The sequence below is a fragment of the Prunus persica genome, chromosome G4 (genome assembly GCF_000346465.2).
Source record: "Prunus persica cultivar Lovell chromosome G4, Prunus_persica_NCBIv2, whole genome shotgun sequence".
In the NCBI taxonomy this organism is placed as follows: domain Eukaryota; kingdom Viridiplantae; phylum Streptophyta; class Magnoliopsida; order Rosales; family Rosaceae; genus Prunus; species Prunus persica.
Window position 1 is genome coordinate 3,213,777 of NC_034012.1, and position 23,166 is coordinate 3,236,942.

The 23,166-nt window shown below is 36.6% G+C and overlaps 3 protein-coding genes and 1 pseudogene across 4 annotated transcripts; 1 reads left to right on the forward strand and 3 right to left on the reverse strand.

The window, feature by feature from the left end:
- On the forward strand, positions 2,234-3,070 carry LOC18778802. Its single transcript, XM_007212628.2, has 2 exons — positions 2,234-2,621; positions 2,719-3,070. The coding sequence occupies exons 1-2, from the start codon at positions 2,313-2,315 to the stop codon at positions 2,734-2,736; spliced, it is 327 nt and encodes a 108-aa protein (XP_007212690.2). The 5' UTR covers positions 2,234-2,312; the 3' UTR covers positions 2,737-3,070.
- Positions 8,017-11,933, reverse strand: LOC18780059. The gene is made up of 7 exons (XM_020561635.1): positions 11,793-11,933; positions 9,210-9,305; positions 9,008-9,126; positions 8,761-8,884; positions 8,492-8,605; positions 8,279-8,359; positions 8,017-8,163 (listed from the first exon to the last, which is right to left on the reverse strand). Exons 1-7 carry the CDS (start codon positions 11,931-11,933, stop codon positions 8,017-8,019), a joined length of 822 nt encoding a protein of 273 aa, XP_020417224.1.
- Positions 12,469-13,186, reverse strand: LOC109948503 (annotated as a pseudogene).
- LOC18780083 lies at positions 15,410-20,558 on the reverse strand. 2 transcript variants are annotated; one of them, XR_002271371.1, is made up of 18 exons: positions 20,360-20,558; positions 19,637-19,891; positions 19,391-19,552; positions 19,261-19,311; positions 18,908-19,042; positions 18,728-18,751; positions 18,463-18,574; positions 17,988-18,113; positions 17,809-17,858; positions 17,537-17,695; positions 17,353-17,448; positions 17,151-17,266; positions 16,911-17,034; positions 16,648-16,761; positions 16,436-16,516; positions 16,134-16,320; positions 15,801-15,987; positions 15,410-15,612 (listed from the first exon to the last, which is right to left on the reverse strand). XR_002271371.1 is itself a non-coding variant. In XM_020562817.1 (17 exons), the coding sequence occupies exons 1-16, from the start codon at positions 20,417-20,419 to the stop codon at positions 16,174-16,176; spliced, it is 1,812 nt and encodes a 603-aa protein (XP_020418406.1). In that variant the 5' UTR covers positions 20,420-20,558; the 3' UTR covers positions 15,687-15,987; positions 16,134-16,173. The 2 variants fall into 2 exon arrangements, 1 of the variants encoding a protein (XP_020418406.1); XM_020562817.1 differs by lacking the exon at positions 15,410-15,612 and having other exon boundaries at positions 15,687-15,987.

Genomic DNA, 23,166 nt, shown 5'->3' on the forward strand with positions numbered 1-23,166 from the left:
GTAAAAAAGTATGAGGGTGTTTTTGACATTTTAAGATGTGATTCATTTTCCAATCTTGGGTTTTCTCATTTCTGGTCTTGGGCTAAAGTATTTAGTGGGCTCTCTATGTGACCAGAAAAACCGATTTAAGAATAAAATTATGAATGATAACGTTCGGTGGTCCTTTTTGGTCAAAACGTTCGGTGGTCCTTAAATCTTAATGAATGATAATAAATTTAGTGAAGCAAGAAAGGAGTGAATTTAGCGGATTCTGAGTGAGATATTAAGAATTTCCTTTTATTTTTATATATTTATAATTAGGTTAGTTGACTAAAACAGTATATCTGCTATTTGTAACTAAGTTCGAATCGAATCATCCTCCTCATAATTATTGCACGTATAAGAAAATTTGTTATATGTTTTTTTTGGTTTGAAGCTTGTATTTTATTCTCTTCTTTTTCCCTATGGATTCTTTGTTTTTGGTTTTTGGGTTTGTTTTGTTTTGTGATGATGTAGAAGCCGACGGTGTGTAATGTTGTTATCGTCATGATGTAGTTGTCGTTTTTTGGCCCACACATGCAAGGATTTGGCTCCAGTTGTCAGTCTTCGATATAGATTTGTGATTTATGTCGTTGATAAATTTTTATTGCAGGTTTGAGTACTATGCTTATGGTTGCTAATTATGAAATTTTAATAATTTTGTGGGTTGTGCATATTCTCTCCATATCAATTCAACTTGTTGTTGCATTTGGTCGCTGAAGAAGTTGTATGCACTTTAATGGCTTTGTACTTGTTTTTGTTATTTTATCAATAAAATATTATCGCTCTTTTATCATTTATTTTTTTGAGAACGGAGTGTAAACAATCCATCAACCACAACTTGTTCAAGAACATGAACTTCTCAGAAACTCCTCACATTTGTAACATGCACTTATCTATTCAATAAATACAAGTATTAACTTCCCAATCCGCACACAAAGAACACCACAGCTTAGCCTTTCATTGGCAACAACATGTACCTTTTTCTTATAGCAAGTAGCATCTACCCATGTATAATTACTTGGATTTTCGGTACCTCAATTTGTTGTCTATTGGTTGATTTTTATATATTTTATATTACGGCTACATCTTCTTATAATAAGACCTTTTGATAAAACACATATCACGTTCACAGCAATTGGTTTATGATTTTGACTCATGGTAAATATCATAGCCCATGTTAGCTCTTAATTAACATTCGATAAGCATCATTTCTGGCAATCATGAAGCATGATAAAAGTTTGAAACAAGTTGGGGGAAAAGGCATGTTTGAGTTAATTAACGACCAATCCACCCATCACGTGTCTCTTAAAAAAAGCAAACTGAAGGCACCACCATTGGGGTTGTATCCATATAAAAACTCACTTACAAATACCAACAGAAGACAAACTGAGTTGACAAACTTGATTCGTTACAATAAGTCAACAGAATTCGATATTGATTCTTTTCCTCCTTTGGCCCTTATAACTCTAATGTTTTGCTTCCCATCAGTGTCTTATTCATAGAGTGGATAATATACAGTAATCTTGATGCAGGAAGATGGTGAATAAGTAGGTAAACGCAGTCCACAGATTTTGCACTAGGGATCTGATCAATTTCATTTCTGACACATAAGGCCCCCATCAGATTCCCAGAAAAATTCAGAAAAGTACTTTCAGATTCTTAAGCAAGTACTGTTTCCTGCTTTCTTTTTCAAAATCTTAACAGAGATAATCAGGAATGGGATTATACATGTTACATAAACACAACTGCTTTTGCCTTAATCCAACCCCACATTTTAATTAAAGATCTTTCTCACCAACTAAAAGATTCACCACCAACCATGAATTATACAAAACATTGAGAAATTAGTTGGAGTGTCCCATGAAGTAGACCCACGAATTATTTTGTGTCACCAAGTCCATGCATTATGCCCTAATTCAAATTTTTTTGATTGATGTGGTACTAATCATTTTAAATATAAGCAGCTGTGATGTCAACTCTCTCTCTCTCTGTCTCTCTCTCTCCATAACTCTAAAGTTCATTAAACTTTTCAAAGTTCCAATGACTCTTTAGCTGAAAAATGAGTGCTACCTCAGATTGGAGAAACACATGAAGTATTATGGTAGCCACGACCTCCCTATATGATTGCATACAGCCATACACGTCCTTGTCACAGTTCCTTTTATACACACACATTAAATTTGTCCATTTTCAATCCCACATATGATATATGCCACCCACACCCAACCTTTTTTTTGTTTATCATTATCTTATTCTCTTTTCAGTTCCATTCTTGATTCTAATTTGTCCAAATGTCTGGTTCTGAGTCTGAGGCCTCTTCTTCCTCTTCTCCTTCACCTGGATTGCCTAACAAGTGTCCTCCTCCAACTGCGCCAATGGTGCAATTGGTCCCAAAATCCACTTCTGATCGACTGCTTCAGAAATTCTTTGATGCCGCAGAGTTTGACTTTGATTATGAGCAGAGTGGATTGTGGTCTCCTCCCGTAAAGCGCACCGTGTTCTTGAGCTCACAAGGTAGAATTTTCACTGAGCAAGAAATGCTAGCTAAACTTTCAACTCTAACGGATGCTCCTACTTCAACACACAAAGCTTGCTGCAGAGTAAGTTGCTAGCTACCTGTTTAATCTGTTTTTGTGTACTTGTTTCTTTCTTCCTTTAAGGATATTTTTATGTATGTTTCCGTGTGATCTTTTGTAGGCATTCCGGTGCTTTTGAAGGATGCCTTGAAGCCATTCTTACAGTATATTCGTGAGGATTGCAGGTCAAGAAACAAATACTGAGCAAACAAGGATGAAGAAACAGAGAACCCCATTTTTAGTTCTCTTCTCCTTTATCATGCAAATGTCCCTTTATTTTTTTAAATTAAGAAAATCAAAAGAATTTTTAAATATAAGAAATATGTTGTCATCGACCCCTTTAGTTCTTTGAGTTTTTGCCTTGTTCTTGGTCTTTCTTTAATTGCATTTGCAAAACTGAAAAGTTCTGTAATCTGCATATGCTCAGTTGTTCAATTAGCTAGTGATTCATTAGTGGAAGCCATTTAGAATTATCTGTTAGCAGAAGGCAAAAACTGGGTATTGGCTAGCCACAAAGATTTTTACTGCAGGAGGTGTATTATATAAATGATGAAGAAAAAATAGAGCTGGGTTCTGGCAGTGGAATTTATAGCCTATGGTAAACTTTTGCAAATGTGTCAGTTTCATGATGTTATTATGATGGATCCATGACCAGGCCTGAATTCTGATAATGACTTGTAAACATCAGGACAGGTTCAAACCCCCAAAAAAGAAAAGGGGAAAAATTTGTCATTGCTAGTTTTTCTACTAAGGAAAATCCCTTAATCTTTCTGTGGTGGAACATGCATTAATTAACATGCTGTAATTAGTGAGGTCATGCACCATATTTGACAGACTTGTGAGAAACATATCCCAAAATCACAGCTCATTCAGACAGAGACTTCTTGTGGGTCCTCTAATTGCAGTATTTGCATTCAAGAACGAAGGGAACAATGTCATGCCAGAGAAGAAAAACTTGTATGTTACGGAGATATCGCTGTTTTGTTATTCTCATCCAATCACATTCCACCATGTAGAATCTTTATCATGCGTGTGATTGGTAGGGAATAGCAAAATAGTGTTATCCCCTTGATATGCAAGTTCTTCTCGAGCTTCACAGACTTCTAAGATTACCTGCTGCAGCTCTGTTTCGTGCAAGCTTTGAAGAATTCCACTTGTAAAAACAGATTCTTTGTTTTAGTGTGACAAGGTCAGGAAACTTCAAAGGCAGAGCCTTCATCAAACACAGAAAGATAGCTACTTTCAAACTATGCGGCTATTCCCCTTCACCCCTTTGCATATTGAGTTTTACATCTACAATGTGGGGGTGGTCCTGACATTTTAGGGTCTGAGATGAAAAAAGAATGACTACTTTTTGTATATACTTACAATCTCATTCAATATATAAATTTTTAAATTAGAAAACATTATGGAAGCTACTCATATGTAGAAAATAAAATAATATCGTACAGCTGAATTGAAAAAAGTTCAAAGTGGGAAGGCTATAGCCTTTTGAAAGTGGGAACCTATTATCTCAGGTAAACCTTTTAAGTAAAGCAAAATTTTTCCTACAGAACCCTATGATCTTGATCGCTTATATATGTTCCTATAGAAGCCTCTGCTTTTCATCTGCAAGGAGTATGTACACCTGCAATGAGAGAGAGAGAGAGAGAGAGAGAGAGAGAGAGAGAGAGAGAATTAATATATGTTGACAGATTTTCTTCTCATTAGTCATTGCTGATAGAATTAATATCTATAGATGTAAATGGAAGTATATTAAGTTCCATTATACTTACAGAGTTAAGGTTGAAATTAGAGCTCTAAGTATGCATAACATGACATTGGTACAGGATCTTGCTCCAGGATTTCCTTCCCTATAATTCCACCTTTCAAAGTTTTAAACATTGTAGTCCTCGGGGGGTGGATTTTTAGGGGCCACTGTAAATGGCTCACTAAATGGTACAACACTTTGAACCTGCAAAGGAGATTATAAGCATCTCAGAATCTGCAAAAGCTTTTAACTTCCAAAAAAAGCAAATTACAGCCACAGTACACAGCGCACAATTAAGGGACATAAGTCAGGCTGTGACATCAAATGTCTTGCCAGATGCATAGGGGCTTTCCAACGCAGCAACACAAATCTGAGCAACCTCCTCTCTTGATATCCTACCCTGTATATTGCTGGGATCAAAAGAAGAATAAGTATTATGTGACAACTGGGTTGCTGACAAAATGTGAGGAGCTGAAACTTTGAATCTTGGGATGTTGTTGTTGCATTGTATGAGCTGAAATAATATGACAAAATTGTATATTAGCCGCTCGGCTATACCCCTTTAATATATGCGAATATTTTAAACGTCTAGCCGTACGGCTATACTCTTAATTTGTTTAACGGAAGGAATTATGTTTATTTAACAATTCAAAACATAGATATTAAGTATATGTTGTTTAATACTAGCTGGCTATGATATTGGGTTTGTGAATTTCTAAAATGTTATATTATTTTATCTTTTGTGTGGTATTCTGTAGCAATCCTCTTCAGAATTTAGAGATAATACAAGTTAATTTCACAGGGAGGAGAAGCCATAGAAAAGCAGAACGCAGTGATGACTTTGATTCATGCCTATTTCAGTCAATGGATCGAGGTGAGTGTTTTGATGTTACTGATTCTATTTAATTCTTCTAATTCCTTTTTTCTCCCTTGACTTGTGTAACAAATGTCCTTTGTGCCCAACACTTCTTTTCATTAGTCCTGGAACATGTGCAATAATATTTTAGGTTTGTCAGCATGATATGTGCTTTCTAATTTTTTGTGCTTAATTAGTGCTATAGCTTTCAGAATTTACCAAGATTGTTTGCTTTAGTTCTGTGGTCTACCTTCAATATCTTCTTTTTGTTTTTGCCAGTGTGACACTTAACGACTTTACACAAAAGAACTTCCCAGAGGAATTTGCCGAAAGGAAGTTGCAGAATGATACAATGACAAACTTTGGTGTTGATTCGATGCCACTTTTTGTAATGGATGTTGTGCTCCCATTTCACAAGTTTCCACTACGCATTTTTGAACCTCGGTATAGACTTATGGTAAGTTGGTTAGCAGTTCATATTTTTCACATATGACATTCATAAAATATTTAAACGTTCAAGTGCATTTGCTGCAAAAGAACTATGTTGACAAACTTATCTGGCAAGTTTTGTATACCTACTTGGTACATTTCTACAGTCCATGTGATCCATATGTTGTGTTGTTTTTGTTGAATGTTCATAGATTTTTCTTGTACCTTGTCACTTAAACAACAGGTAAGGAGGATAATGGAAGGCAACCTTCGGATGGGAATGGTAGATTATTGTCACTGGTCCTTTTCTTTCCCTTTTAACTTTCTTAAGTTTCACTGACTGTGGCTTGTTTTTTAATTTTGTAGGTTATCACTGATTCTTCAACAGGTTCAATAGCTGAATTTGCTTGTGAAGTGGAAATTACTGAGTAGGTCTTTCATCCTCCTCCTTTCCTTCTTAATTTTCTAGTATGCAGAATGTCGTTTGTAAACTCCACTACCATGCTTCCTCTTTTTAAAGAAAAAAAATTATTATTTATGTAGGTTTGCACCACTTCCAGATGGACGTTTCCACTTAGAGGTTAGATACCAGTGCCTTTTACTTCAATCTGTACTTTTGTGCTCTGTTTTCATTGTTTTAATGCATTACAAATGCTAAAACTGATCTACTTTTCATTTACTGAAACAATTATCCTTTATTTTTGGTCTTTATTTATACACCCGAGGTTGCAAAGTAACTAATAGGCTTATCTATGATAAATATTTCCATGTCAGAACGTATTTTGTTTGAAGTTATGATGTTTTTTTTAAAATGATCCATTCACTTACTCATAATAATACTAATTCATGCAGATTGAAAGTCGCCGACGGTTTCGTATAATTTGATCTTGGGACCGCAATGGGTGAGTTGTCTTACCTTGAGCATTCAGCTCTTTAGTTTTTGTATGTTCAAATGTCAATTAATTATTTGAACTCCATCCCCTCTCATGGTTTCCAAATACAACCAAATATTACTTTTTCAAAGAGGAGCCACTTGACAATTGAATTATTTGCCAACCTTTGAATATAAGAAATTGATTATTTCCATGAACCCATATATTTAATATGTGATGATTTTTGGCTCTAGGATGGGGTAGCCTCGCCTCCCTCTAAACTTTTTAGAATCTGAATATGTGATGGTTTTTTCATGATGTATCTATATAGTTAATACTGTCCAAGAAATAACTATAAAGTAATAGAAGTCCTTCCCTAAACCGTAACACCAATCTTCCCCAACCCACCTCATAATTGCTGGAAAATATGGTGAATACGACCCTGATGATTTCAATTTTTACACCTAATCGGTATTCTGGCCTAATACCTACCGCCTGCAATTGAACGTCGTTTGGGACGTCCTTGCTATGAGCCCATTGCACAGAGATTTATCATCCATGGTCTATGGCCAACATATCATAATGTTAATGTCCGTCCACAGTGCAGATCAGTTTCAACAACTCAAGGGGATTTCAATGGCGAACAGTTCAAAATTGCGGTATTATTTTTGGTTTTTGTTCTACATTTTATTTTTCAGCTTTACTTACTCAATTTTTGCAGGAAATAGCTTGTTTTGTCAAGCTCGAAGAGTACTGGTTAAATCCAACATCGAAGGATTTGATTGAGACTAGAAAAATTTGGAAATATCAGTAGAAAGACCATGGTAAATTTTGTGATCTGCTTGCTGAAGATTACTTCAATTTAGCATTCAAGTTTTATGAAGACGTTAATGTGACAAAGTTGCTTGAGGATGCTGGAATTTCAGTTGGGATGGATTTTGATCCTAACTTGATCATTCAAGTGATAAGGAAAAAGACTAACAGCTTCGCAAATATAAAGTGTTATAATGGAATGTTGTGGGAGTCCGAATCTGCTTTGAAAAAGATGGAATGTTTCGGGACTGTAACATGAGGCCTCAGGATATGTTTTAGAACTGTAAAAGGAAAATAAATACATATGACAAAATATCTCTTCCGATGCCACCTACAATAAAGGCACAGGTAATACCAAATTGTGCTTTCCGAGTTCTATGTTGTAATCACACATTTATAAATTGCCTATGTATGGTGGAGACGAGGATGATGGTTATCTCTTATATATGTTCCTATAGAAGCCTCTGCTTTTCATCTACACCTGCAATGTGAGAGAGAGAGAGAGAGAGAGAGAGAGAGAGAGAGAGAGAGAGAGAGAGAGAGAGAGAGAGAGAGAGAGAATTAATATATGTTGACAGATTTTCTTCTCATTAGTCATTGCTGATAGAATTAGTATCTTTAGATGAAAATGGAAGTATATTAAACTGCATGATACTTACAGAGTTAAGGTTGAAATTAGAGCTCTAAGTATGCATAACATTACACTGGTACAGGATCTTGCTCCAGGATTTCCTTTCCTATAAGCCCATCTTTCAAAGTTTTAAAGTAAACATTGTAGTCCTTCTCGGGGGGTGGACTTTGAGGGTCCACTGTAAATGGCTCACTAAATGGCACAACACTTTTAACCTGCAAATGAGTTTATAAGCATCTCAGAATCTGCAAAAGCTTTTAACTTCCAAAAATAGCAAATTACAGCCACAGCACACAGAACACAATTAAGGGACATAAGTCGGGCTGTGACCTTAAATGTCTTGCCAGATGCATAGGGGCTTTCCAACGCAGCAAAACAAATCTGAGCAACCTCCTCTCTTGATACCTTACCCTGCATATACATAAATCCTATCAACCATAACATTCAGATATTATTACTATTATAAGGGAAAGAAAGAGCAATACATTGTCATCACAGGCATACAACAAAGAGAGAATAGTGATCTTCTATTTGATTGTATACCGTTACATTGTCTCCTTGGTCAAAAATGTGATCTGCTCCGGCAGGCTCCTCAGTTAATGCACAAGGCCTCACAATTGTATATGGTATTCCACTTTCCCTTGTTAAATCCTCCCCCTGCTCCAAAACTTATCAATGTACAAAATCGAAAGAGCTAAATCTGACCCAGAAAAAGAAAAAGAACAGAAAAGAGCTAAGAAGTGGTATTTTGAATCTGATACACTGATTATTTATAAAAATATCAAACAGCTTGCACTGAATTAGTATGAAACCTTCAACTGGAATGTCAGGATAAAATCCAATTCCTTGTTTAAGAGAACAGCAGGAGGTTGTTTACTTAGATCAAGTCCAGGCCTGTCAGGTCGGGTAACTCCTGCAGACCCTACGTGTACGAACCTACACGGAACACAAGCAAAGAGATTCTTTAAAGTTTAAACACTAAAACAGAAAGTGCACCTAGCAGATCAATTGTGTTTAGTCATAAGAAGATAATCCAACAAAATGAAAAGAATGTGAAACCTGGGAGTAATAGGCTCTTTTAGATATGCTTGTATGCTTGATAATGGGAGCTTAAATGCCCCTTCCACAAAAGTGAGATTCAGTTTCCCATCAAATTCAAACTTGTTAAACATGAGCTGCTATAATTTTGAATTCCATCAATAAACATAGAAGAAAATGAAGTGAAAGAATAGACTAAAAGAAAGTGGCTGCAGAAATGTGCCTGCAATGACACAATATTGCTGGGGTCAAAAGGTGGTGCATCTGATACAGTTCTTGCTCGAAATATCGGCTTCAAAGAAGAAAATGGCACACGTACCTGGAAAAAAATGTGATAGATTACTAATGGAGTTTGAGATATGTAACTACAATTTTAATGTCGATCAAGGAGCTAGTGTGTTAGCTACTGTCTCTCACTGGTCTACAACAGTGTCAAAGCCTGCTGTGTAACCAACATTATCCCTATCACGACTTGTGCGAACAATTAGCAAAGATAGATGCAAAGATAGATGAAGTTTGAAAAATTGCTAGGCGGTAGGCTAAAAGAACAAAAGAAAAAAACCAGACCCACCCTGGCACCCAGACCCGCCTAGACCCGCCTAGCACCACCTAGACCCGCCTAGCGCCTCCCAGACCCTCCTAGCTCCGCCCAGACACGCCTAGCGCTGCCCAGACCCTCCCAACGCGGCCTAGACCAGCCCTGCAGTGCATAAGTTTGAAAAATCGCAAGGCAGTAGGCTTAAAGAACAAAAGAAAAGAACTAGACCCACCCTGGCAGCCAGACCCGCCTAGCGCCGCCTAGACCCGCCAGAACTGCCTAGCGCCGCCCAAATAAACCGCCCTCTTGTTCAGCGCTTTAATTAATGGATCTATCCGATGACATATATTTCATGCCGTTTTGTTTTGATATAATTGTATTTAAATTTTAAAGACAATAATATATAGATGGAAATTCAATGCTTCTTACTTGGTGTGGTTGCTGCAAGCCTGCAACTACGGCCTCCTTATTCTTTAGGGACTTGGTTGTTTAGTTGCTAGTTAATAGGAGAGTACAAGTTGTCATGGAGTCATGGTTAGTGGCTGAATGTCATGGTTTAGTCGTGCATTAGTTGTTCCTATTATTTAGCTTTGTTGCTGTGTTATTTTGCTATTTAAGTTGTATTCAGTATTCAAGTTAATGGTGAAGAGAAGTTTGAATTCCACAAATACATTCTTAGTTCTTCATCTGCTTCCGTATTTTCAACATGCTTACTTGGTATGGTATCAGAGGAGGCAAGAAACGACTGATTACAACACCCAGGCCTCCCTTCCTATCTGTTGGTCTCTCTGTGTGTGTAAACAAGCTTGGTTTTTGAGACTTTTGTCTTGATCGTTGCTTTAGTTATGGATATAACAAATAACTAATGGTTTTCAGTTTCACAAATATTGGATTGGATTGGATACTCCCCATATTTAAAGCATGTTTATGGAAGAAATGAAAATATTTTTTTATCATTGAAGGTAGAAGATGGATTACTCATGAAGAAAACTTATCCCATCTAATCCCTACAAAATGGTAGGATAATAACACCTTATAACTAATCCCTCCCAACATGGAAAGTCATTCACCCCTACCTTCATCTTCTCCTTCAATATACCTTAGATTTAGTGACTTATCAAGTTTTCTTCTTTCATAATCAAAATTAGCAATTCTTTTGTTTATTTTGTTTTTAGATGTTCTCAGTGACTAAATTGGTAATTGACTATTTCTACTCTTTAACTAACTGCTTCAGGGTTCTTTACCCGTGCATTAAGTTCTGGTATCTTGGGACAGGTTTTATTTAGTCTCCTTTGGAATTCTGATAGCTTGTTTTGTCAAGCTGAAAGAGTACTGGTTAGATCCAACAGCGAAGGATATAGCATTCAAGTTTTATGAAGACGTTAATGCGACAAAGATGCTTGAGGGGGCTGGAATTTCAGTTGGGATGGATTTTGATCCTAATTTGATCATTCAAGTGATAAGGAAAAAGACTAACAGCTTCGCAAATATAAAGTGTTATAATGGAAGGTTTTGTTTGGGAAGTCCGATTCTGCAAAAGATGGAATGTTCGGGGACTGTAACATGAGGCCTCAGGATATGTTTCGGAACTGTAAAAGGACAATTAATACACATGACAAAATTTCTCTTCCGATGCCACCCACAATAAAGGCAAAGGTAAATACCAAATTGTGCTTTCCGAGGTCTATGTTGTAATCACACATTTATAAATTGCCTATGTGATTGTAGAAATGTGATGGTGGTAAGACTGCTACTATGGGTGATTAGCCCAAGCAATGAGCACAAAAGGGTGGTGGTGGTGGTGAGCAAGTTAAAGTTCTACAAATATTTTTTCTATTTTTTCATTTTTTAAAAATGTTTGTGATGTTGATGTTTCCAGGTCGAACTTAGCATAGTGTTGAGGGTGATATCTTAATTTTGTGAAGGCTTTGGTGGTGATCGGTGGTGGTTTTATATGTTTAAACCTCAGTTTTTCTACTTTAAGAACACAACTTTTAACTGTTTCTTTATTATCAGCCACTTTGATTTACCACTTTTCACTCCAAAATGAATCTCGCGCACTAATTGGGTCAAATTACTCTAGATTTACATTGAACTTGTATACTTAATGCCGGAATACTTGCTCTACTGGTCTTGAGCCTTGATTGCTATGGCTAATATCTTAATGAAAAATTGACCTACAATAACCCTCATAGCTAGTCATAGTCCAATTTCCTGTAAGCTTCTACAATCTGCCTGTAGTGTACAGAAAGTGCTTGCTCTATGAACCCTTCTTAGTTTTGTAAGCCGCAGCATTGGAATTTCCTGCTTGATTTGATATAAAACTGTGACATTGATCTCCATCTTCACTTTTATGTCGAGGCTGCAAACTGTGTGCGCTGCGCTACCATTGAAATGGTTACAAGCCATGATTCTGCCACTGTCAACTTAACATTCAAGGCCAAACACATGTACAATAATTTATGCATGTATATTTTTAAAATCATTAGAAAACATTATATAAGCTACTCATATCATATGTAGAAAAGAAAATAATATTATACAGCTGAATTGAAAAAAAAATTCAAACCTCTATACATAATCTGGAGGTTTGGACCTCATCGTGATCAAGGCTATAGCCTTTTGAAAGTGAGAACCTATCATCTCAGGTGAAACATTTTAAGTCATGTAGATTTGTCCTACAGAACTTTATAATCTTGGTCGCTTATGTATGTTCCTGTCGAAGCCTCTGCTTTTCATCTGCTACGAGTATATACACCTGCAATGAGAGAGAGAGAGAGAGAGAGAGAGAGAGAGAGAGAAATAATATATGTTGACAGCTTTTCTTCTTATTAGTCATTGACTCCTTGCTGAGAGAATTATCTCAGATGAAAATGGAAGTATATTAAGCTCCATTATACTTAGAGAGTTAAGGTTGTAAATAGAGCTCTATGTGTGCAAAACATTACACTGGTACAGGATTTTGTTCGAGGATTTCCTTTCCTGTAATTCCATCTTTCAAAGTTCTAAAGTAAACATTGTAGTCCTTCTCGGGGGATGGATTTTGAGGGTCCACTGTAAATGGCTCACTAAATGGCACAACACTTTTAACCTGCAAATGAGTTTATAAGCATCTCAGAATCTGCAAAAGCTTTTAACTTCCAAAAATAGCAAATTGCAGCCACAGCACACAGCACACAATTAAGGGACATAAGTCGGGCTGTGACCTTAAATGTCTTGCCAGATGCATGGGGCTTTCCAACGCAGCAACACAAATCTGAGCAACCTCCTCTCTTGATATCTTACCCTGCATATATATAAATCCTATCAATCATAACATTCAGATATGATTACTATTATAAAGGAAAGAAAGAGCAATACATGCGATCACAATAAAGAGAGAATAGTGATCTTCCATTTGATTATATACCGTTACATTGTCTCCTTGGTCAAAAATGAGATCTGCTCCAGCAGGCTCCTCAGCAAAGATAGATGAAGTTTGAAAAATCGCTATGAGGTAGGCTAAAAGAACAAAAGAAAAGAACCAGACCCTAAACCCTAAAGAACCAGACCCACCCTGGCACCCAGACCCGCCTAGGGCCGCCTAGACCCGCCTAGACCCGCCTAGCGCCGCTCAAACCCTCCCAGCGCCGCCTAGACCAGCCCTGCAGTGCATTATGCATAAGTTTGAAAAATCGCTAGGCAGTAGGTTTAAAGAACAAAAGAAAAGAACCAGACCCGCCTAGACCCGCCTAGACCCGCCTAGCGCCGCCCTGACCTGCCCATGCCGCCTAGGCCGATTTTTCGTAAAGCAGAGTATGGATTGGAAGGAATGGTTTCAACAAGAGGGGATGTGTACAGTTTTGGAATCGTAGTGATGGAAACATTGACAAGAAGGAAGCCACCAGATGAGATGTTTGTTGGGGAAATGAATTTAAAGCAATGGATTGCAAACTCACTATTACCAGATGCAATGATAGATGAAGTTGTGGATGCCAATTTTCTTACTTGGTGTGGTTGCTGCTGCAAGCCTGCAACTACGGCCTCTTGGGTGCTTTGCCGCTGCTTTGTTAAGAATATTTGTTTTTCTATTTATTATGTTTATTGATTATCTTGTTCAGTTGTGGAAGTCCTATTGTTTAGGAACTTGGTTGTTTAGTTGCTAGTTAATAGGAGAGTCTAAGTTGTCAGGGAGTCATGGTTAGTGGCTGAATGTGATGGTTTAGTCGTGCATTAGTTGTTCCTATTATTTAGGAGAGTCCAAGTTGCTTTGTTATTTTGCTATTTAAGTTGTATTCAGTGTTCAAGTTAATGGTGAAGAGAAGTTTGAATTCCACAAATACGTTCTTGGTTCTTCATCTGTTTCCTTATTTTCAACATGCTTACCCCAGGACTCTTTTACTTGGTATGGTATCAGAGGAGGCAAGAAACGACTGATTACAACACCCAGGCCTCCCTTCCTATCTGTTGGTCTCTCGGTGTGTGTAAAACAAGCTTGGTTTTTGAGACTTTTGTCTTGATCGTTGCTTTAGTTATGGATAGAACAAACAATTAATGGTTTTCAGTTTCACAAATATTGGATTGGATTGGATCCCTGTATTTAAAGCATGTTTAAGGAAGAAATGAAAATATTTTTTTATCATTGAAGGTAGAAGATGGATTACTCATGAAGAAAACTTATCCTGTCTAATCCCAACAAACATGGAAAGTCATTCACCCCTACCTTCATCTTCTCTTTCAATATACCTTAGATTTAGTGACTTATCAAGTTTTCTTCTTTCATAATCAAAATTAGTAATTGACTCTTTCTACTCTTTAACTAACTGCTTTAGGGTTCTTTACCTGTGCATTAAGTTCTGGTATCTTGGGACAGGTTTTATTTAGTCTCCTTTAGAATTCTGATAGCTTGTTTTGTCAAGCTGAAAGAGTGCTGGTTAGATCCAACAACGAATTTGATTGAGACTATAAACTTTTTGAAAAATCAGTGGAAAGACCATGGTAAATTCTGTGATCTGCTTGCTGAAGACTACTTCAATTTAGCATTCAAGTTTTATGAAGACGTTAATGTGACAAAGATGCTTGAGGGTGCTGGAATTTCGGTTGGGATGGATTTTGATCCTAACTTAATCATTCAAAGTGATAAGGAAAAAGACTAACAGCTTCGCATATATAAAGTGTTATAATGGAATGTTTTGTTTGGGAAGTCCGATTCTGCTTCGAAAAAGATGGAATGTTCCGGGACTGTAACATGAGGCCTCAGGATATGTTTCAAAAAAGGACAATAAATACACATGACAAAATTTCTCTTCCAATGCCCACCTACAATAAAGGCAGAGGTAAATACCAAATTGTGCTTTCCGAGTTCTATGTTGTAATCACACATTTATAAATTGCCTATGTGATTGTTGTAGAAATGTGATGGCGGAGACTGCTACTATAGGTGATTAGCCCAAGCAATGAGCACAAAAGGCTGCTGGTGGTGGTGAGCAAGTTAAAGTTCTACAAATATTTTTCTATTTTTTCATTTTTTTTTTTTAATGTTTGTGTTATGTTGATGTTTCCAGGTCTGAACTTGAGTCACACGACAAGGCCAAGCATAGTGTTGAGGGTGATACCTTCATTTTGTGAAGGTTTTGGTGGTGATCGGTTGTGGTTTTATATGTTTAAACCTCAGTTTTTCTATTTCTTTAACTTTGATTAATAATTTACTTTAAGAACACTAATTTTAACTGTTTCTTTATTGTCAGCAACTTTGATTTACCACTTTTCATTCCAAAATGAATCTCGCGCACTAATTGGGTCAAATTACTCTTGGTTTACATTGAACTTGTATACTTAATGCCGGAATACTTGCTCTACTGGTCGCGAGCCTTGATTGCTATGGCTAATGTCTTAATGAAAAATTGACCTACAAGAACCCTCATAGCTAGTCATAGTCCAATTTCCTGTAAGCTTCTACAATCTGCCCGTAGCGTACAGAAAGTGCTTGCTCTATGAACCCTTCTTAGTTTTATAAGCCGCAGCATTGGAATTTCCTTCTTGATTTGATATAAAACTGTGACATTGATCTCCATCTTCACTTTTATGCCGAGGCTGCAAACTGTGTGGGCTGTGCTACCATTGAAATGGTTACAAGCCATGATTCTGCCACCGTCTTTAACTTACAATTCAAGGCCAAACACATGTACAATAATTTATGTATGCATATTTTTAAAATCATTAGAAAACATTATATAAGCTACTCATATGTAGAAGGAAAATAATATTATACAGCTGAATTGAAAAAAAATTTCAAACCTCTATACATAATCAGGAGGTTTGGACCTCATCGTGATCAAGGCTATAGCCTTTTGAAAGTGAGAACCTATCATCTCAGGTGAAACATTTTAAGTCGTGGATTTGTCCTACAGAAGTTTATAATCTTGGTCGCTTATGTATGTTCCTGTAGAAGCCTCTGCTTTTCATCTGCTATGAGTATATACACCTGCAATGAGAGAGAGAGAGAGAGAGAGAGAGAGAGAGAAAGAAATAATATATGTTGACAGATTTTCTTCTTATTAGTCATTGACTCATTGCTGAGAGAATTATCTCAGATGAAAATGGAAGTATATTAAGCTCCATTATACTTACAAAGTTAAGGTTGAAAATAGAGCTCTATGTGTGCAAAACATTACACTGGTACAGGATCTTGTTCGAGGATTTCCTTTCCTGTAATTCCATCTTTCAAAGTTTTAAAGTAAACATTGTAGTCCTTCTCGGGGGGTGGATTTTGAGGGTCCACTGTAAATGGCTCACTAAATGGCACAACACTTTTAACCTGCAAATGAGTTTATAAACATCTCAGAATCTGCAAAAGCTTTTAACTTCCAAAAATAGCAAATTACAGCCACAGCACACAGCACACAATTAAGGGACATAAGTCAGGCTGTGACCTCAAATGTCTTGCCAGATGCATAGTGGCTTTCCAACGCAGCAACACAAATCTGAGCAACCTCCTCTCTTGATATCTTACCCTGCAAATATATAAATACTATAAATCATAACATTCAGATATTATTACTATTATAAGGGAAAGAAAGATTAATACATGCGATCACAGGCATACAACAAAGAGAGAATAGTGATCTTCTATTTGATTATATACCGTTATATTGTCTCCTTGGTCAAAAATGAGATCTGCTCCGGCAGGCTCCTCAGTTAATGCACAAGGCCTCACAATTGTATATGGTATTCCACTTTCCCGTATTAAATCCTCCCCCTGCTCCAAAACTTATCAATGTACAAAATCGAAAAAGCTAAATCTGACCCAGAAAAAGAAAAAGAACAGAAAAGAGCTAAGAAGTGGTATTTTGATACACTGATTATATATAAAAATATCAGACAGCTTGCACTGAATTAGTATGAAACCTTCAACTTGAATGTCAGGATAAAATCCAATTCCTTGTTTAAGCGAACAGCAGGAGGTTGTTTACTTAGATCAAGTCCAGGCCTGTCAGGTCGGGTAACTCCTGCAGAACCGACGTGTACGAACCTACACGGAACACAAGCAAAGCGATTCTTTAAACACTAAAACAGAAAGTGCACCTAGCAGATCAAATATGTTTAGTCATAAGAAGATAATCCAACAAAATGAAAAGAATGTGAAACCTGGGAGTAATAGGCTCTTTTAGATATGCTCGTATGCTTGATAATGGGAGCTTAAATGCCCCTTCCACAAAAGTAGGATTCAGTTTCCCATCATATTCAAACTTGCTAAACATGAGCTGCCATAATTTTGAATCCCATCAATAAACATAGAAGAAAATGAAGTGAAAGAATAGACTAAAAGAAAGTGGCTGCAAAAATGTGCCTGCAATGATACAATATTGCTGGGGTCAAAAGGTGGTGCATCCGATACGGTTCTTGCTCGAAATATCGGCTTCAAAGAAGAAAATGGCACACGTACCTGGAAAAAAATGTGACAGATTACTAATGGAGTTTGAGATATGTAACTACAATTTTAATCTCGATCAAGGAGCTAGTGTGTTACTTACTGTCTGCCACTGGTCCCCAACAGTGTCAAAGCCTGATGTGTAACCAACAGTATCCCAATCACGACTTGTGCGAACAATTAGTTTATAGCGACGACCATCACCTTTAAGGCGCAGCTCCAAACCATCATATGCAGAGAGATCCTCAGCTGTTGATAGATTCTAGATACACGCATATTCATCACTAGACGATAAGCAACTGACCAACTTCAGGGAACAGTAAAAAATTCTATGCACAAGATATTTACAAGTCACAAGAAAACGTTGCTCTTTACCTTTGTTCTGATACTGGTAAAACCACCATTGTTTGCAGTGGAAACAACCCCTGAAGGAGAAGAGACATACCAAATGAATAAATTTCAACTAAACCCATCCAAATATGAATAGTTCTAATAGAATCACCAGTGAGAACGCAATACAAAGACACCAGTTCTAAAGTTTGAAAAGATCATACCTTTAAAAATTCCAGTTGGTCCACCATTTTCACCACCGTTTGGATCAATCTGAAATGTACTTTCACTCACTCCACCCATCACAACATCATCTAAAGCACCCCAAGCCAATTCCCTATAATTATTATCTGCAAATTACAAACAAAGAAAAGAATCTCAAATGGTATATAATATATATGTTCCCCTAATAGAATATGAGCATTGATGATTTCAGTTAGGTTCCATGTATGAAAAGTTCGAGCGTCTTCCCTAGCATGTTAAGTATAAAGGACTGCAGAATAACATGTTTTTTATGAAGGTTCTTCACATTTGCTTTCATACTATATTTCATATTAACCTAAATTCTCCACCGTTTTTTACCTTTTCCAAAAGGGTTTTTTTATTTATTTCCCAATTATTTGTACAAGAACAACTGGACCAAGTATAACACAGCAGAAAGGATGGAAATCAGTGGTTTCAGCATACAGAAGAGTGTACCTTCAAATCCAAATAGTAGTTTTCCATCTTGAAGTCCAACGCTTCCTTTTACAGCATTGATCAAATTTCTTATTCCAATGTACTCCACCTTTTCAGGCGAATCCCCCTTGATCTGCTTCCATCAATCAACCAATGATACATAATTACTAAGAAGAACATGTTTTATTACACACACAAAATAAATAAGAAAATAATTCAAGTTCCAAGTTAAACTTTCAAGAAAATGCTGACTCCAGATACAGAATGTAAGCAAACAGTTCGTCACCTCTGGTTCAAAGAACTTGATTCCCTGTACAAAACATAATAGAATATCAAAGCTGCTTAAGACAGAAAAAAATAATTGTGGAAAATATTGCAGGCGTAGGAAGTCCATGGCAGTCCAAGTTTGCAAAACATAGAAGTTAAAAAATGAAGTTTTTTCAACTTAAAAATGTTTTGAACATACCTGGCTGTATTTTTGCCTGTCAGGAGTGTCACCTTCCTTTGGACCAACAATGACAGAAACAGCATTAATCACTCTCCTCACTCCTTTGAAGTACTCGGGAACCAGAGTACTCTCCTTAGTAATGTCTCCAACAATCTGAAATTTTTCCAGGAAGAAACCAGGGTCACCATTGACTACGTAAAACTAAGAAACGAAACCACCATAAATTCTTTTACAATTATGACAAACAAATGGAATCTAAATGTGACAGTTAATAAACAAATAATTTGGGCATGGACAGAAACATAACCAAGTAGGAATTACATAACTAGTTTTGACCAAGGAAATTGAAGATACATGGGTTGCTAGCTCACCAAGTCAACATCCGGGCCTAACATTTTCCTTGCTTTCTCTTCATTTCTAACCTGAGAGAAGTTTATATGAAAACATAGAAATTCGAGAAAGGTATAGTAAGAGTAAAGGGAAATGGTAAGAGCAGAATACCAATACTCGGACCGGAAGCCCTTTCTTCCTTAAGACGTCGACCACCCTTCGACCTACACCACCAGTTGCTCCAGCCACTAGGACAATGCCAGAAGTTTCCATTTTCTTTTCTGGTTTACTAGGTGATGGGCTGGAGAGTTTCTCACTTACAAACTCAAAGAACTTAACAAATAACAAACTGTTGTTAGTCGAGACATGATCACTTTTCACTTTCAGATAATTTCGAAAAATTTAGTACTTTCCAACCTTAGCAGGAGTGGGAGGTTCGTTGAAGAAAAATATTGTTTTCAAAAATCTACCCAAGTCCCAACTCTGCTTTCCAGCTTCTGCTGATATGGATCTTCGATACGTTCTTGGGGAGAGATGATCAGAGTTTTGTTGGTAGGGAAAGCTGTGTGGTCTGTCATTAAGTTGAAGAAAGGGTTTAGGAAGTGGAGAGGACAGCAACTGAGGATGTAAAGACTTTTTAAAATGATTCCTACCAAGAGGTGATGAATAATCCTGCAATGTCAAGCCATCAAGTAATTAAGTCATAACAATTCAAAATTCAATAGCTAATTCTCCTGCAGTAAATTTTGTTTATCACAAAGGATTATAAGCACAATCAAGGCTTGGCTGAAATAAATGAAGCTTAGCATCCAATTGAACAAAAGAAACTCCCCCTTATTACTCCCAGAAATGCAGAGTAAATGAGTAACAGTGTAATTTGGTTTGGATTGCTCATTGGAATTAGTTGAACACTTGAACCAAAGTGTTCCATAATCAAGACAAGACAAAACAAATTAATTATTTTTCACTTACTTTTATACCAACCACAAACTGAAATTCATTTGGGGAAAACCCAGCTTAGAAAGAAAATCACACAACAAAACCATTGCAACTTTAAAACCCCCTTCCCAAATTAGGTAGTCTGACTGGCTATGAACATAATTTTAAACAACAATTCATGTGAAAAATCATGGGCGTTACCTGGAGATTGAGAGCTGAAGAAGACAGAGGCGAAGATAGCTTAATGACACCAAATTCCATTGCCAAAAAGAGTTTGGAAATAGAGTTCCAGCCTCTTCTCTGAGTATTTATCTAACTGGTTGCTTAATAAATTGACGTCTGATATTTGAGTAAGAGTAAATACTGACCACACATACACAACACAAGGATCAAAATAGTAAACAGCATAATACTACTACTGACAGTCCCTGAACTTGGACGTGGCCTCCTATTCTATGCACACTTTTGTTGGGTCGTTGCTTGCTATACTCTGCGGTGATGCTGGTAATTTTAAGTTTTAACGGTCACATACAAAATGCTAATGAGTAACGGGTTAGTGTCAAATACTAATAATAGTTTTAACCATTCAAGTAAGAGATATTATTAAATTACTCTAATTACAGTAACCTTATAATGAAGAGTTTTTCTCCGGGACGAGATAACTGATCCGCAATTGTTTCTGGATATGAGTGGCCCGACAATTGGCACAAAACAATCGGTTGACCTACCGCTCACATTCCACAATCCCACACTATTTATTCCACACTAGAGAACTTCTAAAACTAGCCCAATTCACTAGCTTCTAAAATAAGGGGCTATGTTGAGGACTAAAGTAAGGATTCAATCCAGCAATCTAATAATAACTCTGTACTTCATCGAACGGATATTAAGAAGCCCCTCATTAAAGCATCCTTGTAAATCAGGGTACAACACTAATTGGAACGGCCCAAATGATCCACAGCTGCATGAAAATAAAACAAGGCCCAGGTGACCCAGTGGCCAAAGCCCATAGAGCATAGTTCAGCTACGAAGGGGCTTCCAACCAATTCCCTTGATACAAATTCAAAGTGCATGAGCATAACACTTGAATGAGAATGAGGCCTCTCCATTTCACGTGATGGCTGGCTCGTCTTTGCCCCCTTCCCCATTCATACAGATTTAGACTTCAAGATGAAGTAAATAATATATATAGATTATTATTTTTTTATTGATCGAGATTTTCAATGTTCCGAAAAGAGAGAACAAACGTAACGTGTGAGCACTTTAAAGCAAACAAATTAAACAAAGAAGAAAAAATGAGCATAGAATTGAAAATAATGCACGTTTTAAGGTTTGCATTTTATTTTGCAAGAAACAATATAGCGTTCATGGCCGTACCCGTATGTCATCTTCTTCAATTTTCAAATGCCAGCACCTACCTACCTCGAAAATGCAGCTCAAACATCAACTTCTCTTTCTTTTTCTTTTCTTTTTTTTTTTGTTGTAAAATTCTCACACAGACCTTCTTAACAGCAATAAGTTTCACATATGGCTCAATGTGGCACGTTTTTGTTGCAAAAATTGTATAAATTTTGGCTTCTATTTCCGCATATTGTCATATTATGAGTCAAAATGGTACAATTCTGCGACCCACAAGTAGTTTGCCAGCAAAAAGTATACTTAGAATTTTTGACTAAAAAAATGGCATTCATATCTTATGACTAAAAAAAAAAATAGTGGCTCCATTAATTTTATACTCGTGTGGATTGAAAGTTTATGATGGATGGTCTCAGACAAGATAAGCTTTTTCGGCCGTGGCAGCAGATAAATCTTGTCTATGGATAATGGAAGACACCTGAGCAGCTGACATGGGTGAATGATTTAAGGGCATTTTGTTGACCTTCTGCCATACAACTTCTTCTTTTGTTGGGCCATTCTATCTATTATGCCGACAATGCAGAAAATTCAGCACATACTGTGACTTTCTTTCTCTTTGCATTTTAGCTTTATGTTTCTGCATAATGTAGGCAAATCATGCATATATTTGTTTTATATATGCGTGGTAGCTAGAATTTAAGTCAACAATATTTACATGGTTTTGTCTGTAATGGGCACAATCAAAACTGGCCACGGGAGGCCCCCCGTGGTTCTGATTTTAATTTCTTATTTGATTCCTATTGTGAATCAGGCATGCATAAAAAACCATATATATAAAATTGAAAGATGTAAATATGAGTTAGGTTAGTCGGTTATAATAGTTTACACTAATCGATTGTATATAAAAAAAGAAAGACTTTGATTAACTTAAATATATGAAACTTAACAAGGGAAAAATGGTCCTACAAAAACCAAAGAAACGATTCATGTGATATGCTATACTAATTAGACCCGTAAAGGGTTGTTAGAAAAGAAGAAAAGAAGAAAAAAGTAATATTATTAATTAATTTGATGATCCATCTAATCTAATGGTGTCTCATTTGAGAGTAGTTGCTGACTTTGTCGAAGCTGAAATAAAGTGGGGGCCAATTACAAGTGCAATACGTGACCATCCTTTGTTGATCATCCCTAAATTATAATATTAGACAGAAAAGTCAACTCTCTTGCTCAATACACTATTTGTTAGTGCAGTTTAATAAAAAAGAATTAAGACTTAATTGTTAGATTACATGCATCCAAATCTCACGATTCTCTTTAATTAATAATTGGTAATTAATTAAGTCGAGTTTTCTTAACAACGTTAATATAAATTATAATAATAAGCAGGTAGCTTTTGTGAGTCTAAATTCGAAGAGACTGTAGTCTACGTCTCGCATATTTCATTGACCTTAGGCTTCTAAAAAAGCTAAGTCAAACAGAGTGACGGAATTAGATTCTTTCTTTCAATTATTATTCGCAAATTTTATTATAAAATAAATAATCTTGTTATATATGGTGGTTTGCATAATAACATGATAGCTACCCGAAGCATATTATATTCCATGGCCTCTGCATCTTATAAAACCGCCTATCAGAGCTAATTAACTAAATCG

Bases quoted from the DNA above. Each gene is read 5' to 3' on its own strand.
- LOC18778802 (XM_007212628.2), top strand. From the start codon at position 2,313: ATGTCTGGTTCTGAGTCTGAGGCCTCTTCTTCCTCTTCTCCTTCACCT.
- LOC18780083 (XM_020562817.1), bottom strand. From the start codon at position 20,419: ATGGAATTTGGTGTCATTAAGCTATCTTCGCCTCTGTCTTCTTCAGCT. The intron at 19,892-20,359 runs GTAACGCCCATG...TTGACATTGCAG, and splicing joins CTTCAGCTCTCAATCTCCAG to GATTATTCATCACCTCTTGG. The intron at 19,553-19,636 runs GTTGGAAAGTAC...TTATTTGTTAAG, and splicing joins AACCTCCCACTCCTGCTAAG to TTCTTTGAGTTTGTAAGTGA.
- LOC18780059 (XM_020561635.1), bottom strand. From the start codon at position 11,933: ATGGCTTGTAACCATTTCAATGGTAGCGCAGCGCACACAGTTTGCAGC. The intron at 9,306-11,792 runs GTTCATAGAGCA...ATTTTTTTCCAG, and splicing joins GGCTTACAAAACTAAGAAGG to GTACGTGTGCCATTTTCTTC. The intron at 8,885-9,007 runs GTTTCACATTCT...TGTTCCGTGTAG, and splicing joins AAAGAGCCTATTACTCCCAG to GTTCGTACACGTAGGGTCTG.